This window comes from Lutzomyia longipalpis, chromosome 4 (assembly GCF_024334085.1).
Source record: "Lutzomyia longipalpis isolate SR_M1_2022 chromosome 4, ASM2433408v1".
In the NCBI taxonomy this organism is placed as follows: Eukaryota; Metazoa; Arthropoda; class Insecta; order Diptera; family Psychodidae; genus Lutzomyia; species Lutzomyia longipalpis.
In genome coordinates this window covers 815,138-826,075 of record NC_074710.1, presented here as the reverse complement: position 1 = coordinate 826,075, position 10,938 = coordinate 815,138, and the positions used below count along the sequence as shown (strand labels likewise).

The window sequence follows — 10,938 nt, the reverse complement described above, 5'->3', positions numbered from 1 at the left end:
TGAAAAATTTTATTATTGAGCATTTATTGAGAATAAATTCCAGAGATATTCCCGCGCTTATTTTTCTTTCTTTAAACTTTGTTTCTTTTGCCTAGATTCGAGTGCGAGCCACAACAGCCTTTCAAATAGATTATTTTGCCTATTCCATGGAGAAGTTTCAATTTATTGAAATTATTTTCGTTAAGGGGGGTCTCTTGGAAGAGTCTTTTATATTGACTCACTTTGAATTATGTTTTATTTTTCTTGCGGTTTCCCTTAAACTTGATTTTCCTATGTTGATCACATTTAGACTAAGAAAGAAGAGTATTTTGGATTATTTAAGCGTTGATAGTGTCAATATTGAGTCAATATAGGTCCGCATAGATGATCAGTTATTGAGCAACCAGATTTGATCTGAAATTGACCAATAATTGATCAATGATTGATCAATAGGTTCACAGGCTCAATTGATTTATCAATTATTGATCAATCGATGATCAATCATATTGATTGACCTTTTATTGACTCAATCATTTGTTTACTGGGAAATTACTTTTCGCCATTTTGAGAGCGACGCCATTTTGTGATTTCCAGAATTTTCCACACCAATGTCAAAGCCTAAAAGAAATGAGATTTTTCTCAAGATCTACGGGATGAATTTTGATCGGGTAAAAAGCAAATTAAAGAGGAATTATCCATGCAAACTTTACTTGGACAGAATTTTGAATGTTTTATTCAGGGGCTGGAAAAAAATGGAAAATTGTTATTTTTTTTGACATTTTGCCATTTTTTTCAGCCCCTGAATAGAAATTCGAAATTCTGTCCGAGTAAAGTCTGCATTGGTATTTCCTCTTTCATTCGCTGCTTACCTCATCAAAATCCATCCAGTAGATCTTAAGAAAAACCTGTCTTTGTGTTTTAGAACAGTTCTGTGGAAAATTCAGGAAATCACAAGATGGTGTCGCACCTAAGAGCACGAAAAGTGATTTTCTTACACTTTAAAAAATTAGGCTACAAATGTGGTCAAATCAATACAAAAGGCTCTGATTATTTTTCTATAATAAAATCCATTTTATTTACTGCATGATCTTAAAAAACAACAAAAAAATTATTTAAAAAAAATGCTCAGGAACAGATAAGATGGCACAACATTGACAAGAGAAAAAAAAACTAAAGCGGTGTGTACGCAGAGAATACCCAGAAGAAGAATGTTATTGTCCTTGCCATTTAACTGGTGGAATTCCTTTGGTTGTCTTTGGAATCATGACTTGGTTTTGATTTTTTTTTTTGGTAAAACTGACTTAGAGCTTTGCTGCGGAATAGCCATTGGGATTGGTTTGTTGCCAATTCCACGTATCCTTGCACATCTCCTTGATACCCTTCTGGGCGTGCCAATTGAGACTCTTAGCCGCCAGCGTGGCATCCGCATAGCTCTCGGCAATATCTCCAGCACGTCGAGGACATTTTTCATAGGGAATCTTAACACCTGATGCCGTTGAAAATGCATCAACCATCTCCAGTACGGAATACCCAGCACCTGTACCGAGATTGAATGCCACAAAACCCCGAATTTTTCCTTCACCCAACTTATCGAGGGCCTTCACATGCCCCACAGCAAGGTCCACAATGTGAATGTAGTCCCGGACACCTGTTCCGTCCTTCGTTGGATAATCAGTCCCATAGATACGTAGCACTGGGCGCCTCCCAACGGCCACCTGGGAAATGTAGGGCATGAGATTGTTTGGTTCTCCATTGGGATCCTCACCAATTCGTCCACTTGGGTGCGCTCCGACGGGATTAAAGTACCGCAGAGCCACGGCATTCCAGCGTTTATCTGACTCACACAGATCCTTGAGGATTTCCTCAGTGAAGTATTTACTTTTGCCATAGGGGCTCGTGCATTTGCCCGTAGGGTGTTGCTCAGTTAGGGGTAGAAACTCCGGTTCCCCGTACACAGTTGCACTGGAGCTGTAGACAAAGTTGTAGCATCCAGCCTGAGCCATAACTTCCAACAGAATACTCGTGCCGGTTATGTTGTTTTGGTAGTACTGCAGTGGGAATTTGCATGACTCCCCGACGGCCTTGAGGGCTGCAAAGTGGGCCACACAGTCGATCTTATGCTGTTAATGTGTGTGGAAGAGATAAGGAGAGTGTTAGAAATCGCAATTTTATCAATGGCCTGTATTTATTTTCTAATTGATCTTCGGTGTGGGTGGTGAGGCGAGGATGCCATTGGGTCATCTCAGAATGGATGTCGCCACCAAGTAAAAAATTTCCGTTGAAAATTGCGTTGAAGGCCCCAGCCTTTTCAAGCCACAAGGCCAAGGATGTATATTTCAATGGCGAGCGCGCCAGATTGCAATTGTCAGGTTAGGGATTCTATTGTATTCGCTATCCACTCTTTATCCCTTCACTCCTTTCGTTTTCTTGTAGCAAATCCTTTCTTCATTCAGCTTTTAAATCTGTGAATATTTATTGTTTTTCTCTAATTCACTTTGGCGTCTCTTCAAATTGATTTTTTTCTCCTTTTTTTTACAAAATACGCCTACTGAGATTTAGTAAAAGGCCTAAACCTTACAATTTCCCAAAAAGGACTTTTCGGGCTACTCCATCTTTAACATAGAGAAAAAGACATTAAAAGAAAAAGCCCTAAAACTGCAGGTTGACCCCACATGAGGGGGGTCTTATCGAATCTCACAGCTGAAGGTATGTTTAACGAGGTGTTTGACAATTCGTCATACTGATTCTAAACTTTCCCAGAGGCTCATCATCACATGAACAGGTTCCCCGAGCCAATTGCTCAATGACCAGGGTCTCCCTCTGCGGGAAGAAGCTCCCGGACGAGGTGATCAACTCTGCGATGGTTGCTATAGCTTAATGAAAGTCCCATTTCCAAGAGTTTGAGGTGTATAAAAAGCTCCAATCACCATGAATTTCGTCTTAGTTTGTGCTCTATCTTAAAAGTCTGTACTTTGTGTGAGGAAGGAAGCACAGAGGAAATTATGAAAGTGGTGAGTGGGGAAAAAGCTGAAATAAGTTCTCTTGGTCAAGCCTGATAACAAAGACTGATAAAATGATTTTTTAGATTGCTATTTTAGTGATTTTTGCGAGTCTCGCGGCTGCAGTACCCCTTCCGGATGGCCTAGAACCACATATCCCTGTGCTGGAGAGGACAGAGGTGCGCGATGAGCACGGACAGTATGCTCTGAGCTATCTAACAGCCAATGGGATTGCAACAGCCGAACAGGGTGCCCTAAAGCAATCTAATGAGGGAAATGTACTCGTACGTCAGGGATCTTGGGCATATCTTGGCCCCGACAATGTAAAGTACATTGTAAACTACGTGGCAGATGAGAATGGATATCGTGCCACGGGAAGTCACCTCCCTGAACCACCAGCATCGTAGGCAAAAAAATGTGCTGGACAAGCACATTTTTTTTTAGTTTTATATCTCTTCTTTTTTTGCAATAAATGTTAAAATTGGTGAAAAAGTGATTAATTACCTTGTTGAAAACATCAGTCAATGCCTCCTTATTGCGAATGTCCACGTCGTAAAATGCCACGGAATGCCCAGTTAGCTCCTGAACACGTACCAGAGATTCCGGAAGAGTGCAATTGTGACCTCTATAGGCATTGCAGAGGTTGTCCACGCATACAACGTCATAGGATGCATTGAGAAGCTCAAGAATTGTATGAGATCCCACATATCCTGCACCACCAGTCACGAGAACCGTCTGTTTGGTCATCCTGTTAAATTCAGCTAGTTTCCGGTGAAGAGAAAAATAAAAACTTCAGAGATATTTCATTTCCTGCTCTACATTTTCTCCAATCTTACCTCACTTCCAATGCAAAGCCGAAAAGAGATGTAATTTGCTCAAGTGGCGGGCGTTTACTGAACACAGAGCAATTTTATTAGAACACCGAGAAATTCTCCTCCAGACGCCCTAACTTTGTTCTTCGTCTTATCACACACATACACTCTGTCTTATCAATAAAATTCACAAATCATCCACTACATACGTGAAGACCTCGCATTTCTCTAGCATTTTTCACTGTGTTACTCCTGTCTCAATCCTCTCAATCATTCATTCGTAATCAGTTTAATTAATTTTTAATAAACTCAATATTTTTTTTCTTCAATGAAAAATGTTTGTTTACATTTAAAGCTTCGTCGCTTATCTTCGCGCCGTCTTCGGGCGTAATCGGCGCAAACTCCCAATTCATGAAAACAGTGTACTACGATCATAACCGTAAAATTTGCACCTGACAGCCGCAGCAGTGCGTGCGTGAATGTGGGGGAAGATGAGGAGGAAGATGTTTCTTCCGCCCTTCCTGTCTCGCATCCTCAATTGTGTCCGTGTTAAGCACGTAATAGCTGTGATTGGGATTCTCCTCCTCTTGAATTTCTTCGGCGCCTTCACGCATCTCTTTGAAAGTGATTTCTACACAGAATTCCATTATCCCCTGGAGGAGGATATTCCACGGCTGGCTGAGCAAGTGAGACGCGGTCAGAAGCCCGATGTGGCTCCCATTACCATTTACAATCACACCCTACTCCACAATCCGAGTCACAAGTGCAGAGACAAGGAGTTTCCCGTTGCGCCGCGCCTAGTTTTTCTCGTGAAAAGCGCCCTGCGGAATTTTAAGCGTCGCAATGCTATTCGTGTCACATGGGGCTTTGAACGACGCTTCTCAGACGTCACAGTGCGTACGGTATTCCTTTTGGGTGTCCCAGGGAGCCCTGAAGATGTGGAGACGCAGAAACTCATTGACATCGAAGCCACGAGCTATCGTGATGTGATCCAAGCTGACTTTGTGGATACCTACTTCAATAATACCATCAAAACAATGACTGGCCTGCGGTGGGCTGTGGATTTCTGCCCCCGAGCACGATTCTACATGCTAGTCGATGATGATTTCTACATCAGCACCAAGAATGTTCTACGATTCGTCCGAAATCCCGTCCACTATCCCGAATACTTGGAGGAAGCTGATGAGACAATACGACAATTGGCCAGGAAGTTAACCCTCACAGCTGTGGGGAATATATCCGAGACGGTGGATAGGAAGGAGATACAGGATGTTCTCGAACGGCATCCAGTTGCCCATTCTGTGGACAGTAGAAAAAATCTCTGGCAATTGAGGCAACATTTGGTAGCACCGGAAGCAGCAAAAGCCCAAATCGGCCCCAAGAGTGCCGCAGCAAAACCTCAGGATCGGCAACTTCTCGATATGGACCTTCCGGCAGATGTTCGTCTCTATGCTGGATTTGTCTTCACATCCTCCCCACATCGTCATCGAACTAGCAAATGGTATGTGGATCTAGATGAGTACCGTTGGCATATGTGGCCACCATATGTATCAGCTGGAGCGTGCATCTTCTCCCGGGAAGCTCTTCTTCAGCTCTACTTTGCCAGCATGTTTACGAAGCACTTCAGGTAGGATTTGGCATTTTATTGCAATATAAATTTTTCTAAATTGTTCTTTTGTCTTTTCTAGATTCGACGATATATACATGGGGATAGTAGCAATGAAAGCCAACATTGAACCCCTCCATTCGGAGGAGTTCTACTTCCAGAAACTTACATACAGTGGACCACATAGCTACAGGTACACCATTGCATCCCATGGCTATGACAATCCCGATGAATTAGCCAAGGTTTGGGCAGAAATTAAGGCAGCTGGACATGCATAAGATACGATGAATCTCATTGAAGGAATCTCATTTACTTCTTGCTTAACTCATAAACAAACAATAATAATAATAAGGAAAACGAGGAGTCTCATTTAGAAGATTATTAGAATAAGAATTTCATTTTGTGATCTGATTTTTTTTGCAAATTATTTGCAAAAATAAAATATAATATTGCCAAAATATCTCCGACAGAAGACGTAATAAAACTCCTGTTCTGATATTACTTACAGAAAAAAGAATAATTCTTTTATTTTCTTGGAATTGCTAGAGCCCCAAAAGTTCTCTCGGTCCCACTCCCGAGGACCAAGGCTACTAGGAGGGGCTTCAGCTACCTGGCCCCCCTGATAGTGAACAACATCGCGGGGAAACTTGGTGTACTCTCCGGGAAAACTGTGGCACAATTCTTCGCCTCTGCGAGCTTGACCGAGCTGGAGACCCTCACGGTCTCCAGACCAGATATCGTTCTTAATCTGTCTCCTTCCCCTCAGCTAAACATCCCCGATATTGCTGATCCTCTTATAAATGTAAATTTGAGATGAAATAATAAATGTAAATGTAAAAAATGTAACTTTTCCCGCCAAATTGTCTGAAAATTTCTTAATTTCCCAGGAAAACTTCCCCAACAAGAACGTCAGCCAATTCCCCCGCTTTTCAGAAACCTATCAAATGCCCCACAGAACTATTCGATTTCGAATTAGCGATGCCAGCCAGCGCTACAACGGTGTTTTTTGAAACTATCGCGAATCGCGATAGCTGTCAAATCAGTCTTGCACGGAATGTTTAGCGATGCGGTGGTGCGCTTAGTAAAATTCCCAAAGTAATTTGAGTTTACTGGAATTTCATTTCCTTCACCTTGTTTTGTTGGGAAAATTATGCATTTTTCACACGGATAACGTGCCCAAAATGTGTGAATAGGGAAATATTGTGATTTTGTGTGGAAAATCCGTGGAAAAGAGAACCTCTGGAGAGGTTGGAGTGCGGTGGTATTGCACAGTGAGCAAGACAAGGAAGGGAATTGCCTTTTGCGCGGCGTCTGTGTGGTGCAGAGAAAGAGAGTTGAAGCCTACTAAGGTGGTGGTGTGAGTGATCAAAAGTGATTAAACTACTTTGTGCAATTGGTGAAGATCCTGCAAAAAGGAAAAGCCATTGGCTTGGATCCTCAACATTTCTTCACCTATAAACAATTGGATTTTTCTGTATTACTTCGAAGGCTCGCACGGAGTTTTGAAGGGAAAAGAAGAAACAAACAACCACGAAAGGTACACGACATATCCATCAACTATATACATATGTATATATGTATACAACTACATACGTATATATGTATCACAGAAATGCATAAATGTAATAAGAAATGTTACTGTATGAGAGGATTTTGAAAGGGGATGAGAATGTAGTGGGTACGCTGCTGATGTCACACACTTCTTCTCTTTTGCACTTCCGCCCCGAATCAACCTATGTACCTATATATTTTAAGGGGTGGTTGGAGGAAGAAGAAATATCCGGCTTGTTTGTAATTTGAATTGTGGTGTCTCCTCGACCCGCCTGCTTCACCCACCCACCCACCTGAAACCAACGAGAGAGCACAAGAGATAATTTAGTAGACCAGTTCGCGATAAATACTCTCATATTCTCATCCCTATGACCTCAGCATACTCTCAAATATACATATATAAATATATGAGCAAATGTATCATCCTTGGAAACTCCCTCGTTCGTCAGTGCGACAAAACCATAATGTGCCCCAACCTCCCCATCTAACGCCCGGGCGTTACAATTAAAATTACAATTACAATAAAATTCCCAACATCCGGAACAAACATTTTCCCTGGAAGTTGGAATCAATGCTCTCCTGACTCCCAGTGTGGGTGTGTGTGCGGAGAAATTTGTTGGGGTAAATGTTGTCAACGACCGTGACGAAACTGGGAGGGAATGTCTGTCCAATTATTCATAATCCCCCCCAAAACTCACCTCTTGTACACCTCCAAATGCTCCAAATTTATGGTAAAAGGTTCATTCTGTGAATTTTGGCTCACAGGATGGATTGGATACCAAAACCCTACCTTACCTGACATGAGAAGAAGATAGAGTACTATACAGCTCATATGTTGTTAGATAAATTTCTCATTAATTACCTGATTAAAAAAAAAATTTATTTATTAAAAAAAAATTAAAATTTGAAAATTTCTTTATAAAAAAAAGATTCCCAAAATGAGATTTATTTGTTTGTCTAAAAAAAGAACATTAATTCATTAGTTTGATATTTTTGCACCAAACAATAAAGCATGTTCTGATTAAATTAAGGTATGAGATAACAAGAAAAGAATTTGATATGAAAGTTGTGATAATCTTATCTTATTGGAATATCCAACTAAAAGATTTCTTAATGGTTTAAGTTGTTACCATCTCTGTATTTTCCCCACATTCTTGTTAGATTTTATTATACTAATAAATATACTTTTGAAAGAAAGATAACATTCTTAATCATTCTCGTTGTTTATTAAATATAAGATAAAGTTGGTAGCATTGTGAAAATGATGGCTGCGAAGCATTTTAAATGGAATTGCATCTGCTTGCTTTTTGAATGTAGTGGTGTTGTTTCCTATATATCTACATACCTACACCTAAAGATTCAAAGCTGCAGCTGCTTTCATTTTATTCTGTATCTCTCCTTCATTCCTTCTTGTTTGATTTACCTCCATCCAATTCGGGTGCAAGAGAAGGCCTCGAGACGATGAGGAAGCTGGTGGTGGTGGCTATCTCGATTTTGTCCATTTAGCATCTGTGTGCACTTTAAACCAAATGACCGACGAACGTCTAAAATGTGTGCTAGTTAGGATGGGGTGTGCACCAGGATTGGGTGAAAGGATTTTGGGGGTATTGGGAGAAATTCCCCACGAGATTTAACTATTTTGGATTGGTTAAAATGGCACGCTGTTCCATAGCCTTCTGCATTAGGGAACAATTGGGTAAGAAGGAAGGTTTTTCTTGCTGCTGAAGACAACCATCGATTGTAGTTTTAGTTTTCAATATAGGTTAGTTCTGTTTTAGGGGTGGTCGGCAGAGAACAGAAGACAGAGGGAAAGATCAGTTGTTGAAGTTACAGAGGAAGCCTGAAAACATATCTCTAAACAACCTAAATTAAATCTAAATAAATTTTATAATTCTCTCAATCTTCTTCTAATTCAACGAAAAGAAGAGATCTTGCATGGGCAGATCAAATTTTGTCTAGAACAGAAGGGGGTCTTCTTTTTTTTAAGAAGGATTGTTTAAAATATAAGAAAAGTTCATACCGAATATTGGATCCGAGCTTTTACTAGAAATATATTAAAAAATATTAAATTTTCACTAAAAAATGCTTCATCGACGTTTCACTTGCAAACTAATTATAACTTTCTTTTCAAATATTTAACAAAATAATACTGAATTTTAAGGATTTTCTTATTCAAATTTATACTCAAACTTGCAAAATTGTATCATTTTTAAATGAAAGTTTCAAGAGGAAAAATTTGACTTTCAAAGTAGAAGATTTTGCAAATAAAACGTTGATGTCGAATATTTTAAAGTAATTAAATATTCTTTTAATCTATTTCTAGTAGAACTCCGGTTTTTAATAATTAGAATTATTAGTTCATCTTACATTTTAAAAGAACTGTTTTGAAAGGATGAACCTCATCTGTTCTGGACAGAATATGATGTGCCATTGTTAGAAAAATTTGTTGAAAACTGTTTATTTATTTTTTTTTTCAAATTCTCTCTCAAAGAATTAATTCTACAAGAAAAAGAACTTAAATCTGGATCTTAACGGATTAAACTCCTTAAGATTTTTATTGAATCCTAATTTTTTTTATACCTGAATTTTAATAAAATTTATTTAATGATCTTATAAAGTTTTCCCACACACAACATCCCCAATTTCACCTACATATAGTATGTTCTTCGTACTTTTAACATTTTCCAATGGCACCATGGTGAAATTGCATTGTAGAGGATGCAAAGAATAAATTCCACTCAACAATTTCCATTTGTGGTTTTTCACTGAATTTTGCTTGGCTGTCTGTTTCGTCATTGGACACACTAACGTTCTAGCTGTTCTAGCATAGAATAAAAGCATTTTCTCGGCAATATGTAGAAAATTCTCGTTGGCAAAATGTTAAAATTCTTGCAGATTTTTTTCCTCTTTTTTGTGTCATTCATCTCCACAAATTCACATTTTGGTTACGATTTATAACTCCCACTGTGAAGAGATGATTTTGGCTTATAGTACAAATATTTTACATTCAACCCCACACACACACATAGTTCGCAGATAAAGCAAAATATTTCGCCTGAATTTTTTTTTAGTTTTTATACATTTAGATGCATTTAAATGATTAGAAGAAATTTCTACCTGGATGGTAAAATTTATTGATGAATAAGCAGAAAATTGACATGAAATGTAGTGGAAAATGTCTCATGAAATTAATTCCAATTATAGAGGGGAAAATGATATCAAAAGGTGTGCCAAAGAATTTGCTGTTTATGAGGAGAAAATCACAAGAAGGAATTGTGGAGGAAAGAATAGAATTTGACGTGAAAAGAACAGAAGATATTGATCTATATAGCCACCTACCTTGTTTTGGGTGGTTTCTGTGTGAGACCAAAAGAGTGAAAAAGGATGGGGGTGGGTGGTTGGGGAAGAAAAAGGAAAAGAATTAACGATGTTTCCACCTTTTTCTTTATTCAGGATCAACACACACAGCTGGGATATTATATAGAGCTTCTCTTATACACAAGGAAGGCATCACACAACGGAAATTATAAAGTCAGCCCAAGTTTTCGCTTCTTGTCTTATGGACTTTGCCGTGGAGAAGGTAAATCAAAATGCATTGTTGGAATATATAGGTACATTTTAATTAATCATAATTTTCCAACATTGAATTAATTTGGTTGGTATTTTTCTTGACGTTGATTCTATTTTTTTTTTCATTCAATAAAGAGAAAAGAAAAATAGAAGAAGCTTAATTTAATTAATTTGAAGGTGAATTTAGTAGGAGGAAGATTCTTATTTGAGAACAGGAGTGTAGTCAGGGAGGGTATATGGCTGTCTAAACAGCTTTTGAGTTCAGGCAGTTCATGTTTTTCTTTCGACATCAAACAAAATTATATTTAAATTAAAAATATGATTAAAAAGAGGTACAAAATGTAATGAAGACAAAAGACAATTTAAATGTTAGAAAAGAAGTGTCAAGAGTAAGTAGAAAATGTAGAAAAAAAGAGAAACG

General features: G+C 38.7%; 4 protein-coding genes across 6 annotated transcripts in view; 3 read left to right on the top strand and 1 right to left on the bottom strand.

The window, feature by feature from the left end:
• Window positions 1-1,026: 1,026 nt before the first annotated feature.
• LOC129795642 (UDP-glucose 4-epimerase) lies at window positions 1,027-4,159 on the bottom strand. Of its 3 annotated transcripts, none has more exons than XM_055837096.1 (3): window positions 3,815-4,159; window positions 3,483-3,768; window positions 1,027-2,099 (listed from the first exon to the last, which is right to left on the bottom strand). In XM_055837096.1, the coding sequence occupies exons 2-3, from the start codon at window positions 3,723-3,725 to the stop codon at window positions 1,281-1,283; spliced, it is 1,062 nt and encodes a 353-aa protein (XP_055693071.1). In that variant the 5' UTR covers window positions 3,726-3,768; window positions 3,815-4,159; the 3' UTR covers window positions 1,027-1,280. The 3 variants fall into 3 exon arrangements, with proteins under 3 accessions (XP_055693071.1, XP_055693070.1, XP_055693072.1); XM_055837095.1 differs by having other exon boundaries at window positions 3,483-3,726; window positions 3,815-4,157; XM_055837097.1 differs by having other exon boundaries at window positions 3,483-3,739; window positions 3,815-4,144.
• On the top strand, window positions 2,573-3,441 carry LOC129795755 (endocuticle structural glycoprotein ABD-5-like). Its single transcript, XM_055837238.1, has 3 exons — window positions 2,573-2,685; window positions 2,740-2,990; window positions 3,065-3,441. The coding sequence occupies exons 2-3, from the start codon at window positions 2,982-2,984 to the stop codon at window positions 3,383-3,385; spliced, it is 330 nt and encodes a 109-aa protein (XP_055693213.1). The 5' UTR covers window positions 2,573-2,685; window positions 2,740-2,981; the 3' UTR covers window positions 3,386-3,441.
• An 84-nt stretch (window positions 4,160-4,243) lies between the features above and the next one.
• Window positions 4,244-5,741, top strand: LOC129795585 (beta-1,3-galactosyltransferase brn). Its single transcript, XM_055837012.1, has 2 exons — window positions 4,244-5,417; window positions 5,479-5,741. The coding sequence occupies exons 1-2, from the start codon at window positions 4,270-4,272 to the stop codon at window positions 5,672-5,674; spliced, it is 1,344 nt and encodes a 447-aa protein (XP_055692987.1). The 5' UTR covers window positions 4,244-4,269; the 3' UTR covers window positions 5,675-5,741.
• Window positions 5,742-6,437: 696 nt separating this feature from the next.
• LOC129795765 (fat-like cadherin-related tumor suppressor homolog) overlaps window positions 6,438-10,938 on the top strand; it is a 94,791-nt gene continuing 90,290 nt past the window's right edge. The window contains exons 1-2 of the mRNA XM_055837248.1: window positions 6,438-6,933; window positions 10,401-10,527. The gene's annotated coding sequence lies outside the window, so the exon portion shown is untranslated. The remainder of the gene's footprint in view (window positions 6,934-10,400; window positions 10,528-10,938) is intronic.

Coding starts and splice junctions, on each gene's coding strand:
- LOC129795642 (XM_055837096.1), bottom strand. CDS start 3,725: ATGACCAAACAGACGGTTCTCGTGACTGGTGGTGCAGGATATGTGGGA. Junction 2,100..3,482: donor TGACTGATGTTTTCAACAAG/GTAATTAATCAC, acceptor ACACATTAACAG/CATAAGATCGACTGTGTGGC.
- LOC129795585 (XM_055837012.1), top strand. CDS start 4,270: ATGTGGGGGAAGATGAGGAGGAAGATGTTTCTTCCGCCCTTCCTGTCT. Junction 5,418..5,478: donor ATGTTTACGAAGCACTTCAG/GTAGGATTTGGC, acceptor TGTCTTTTCTAG/ATTCGACGATATATACATGG.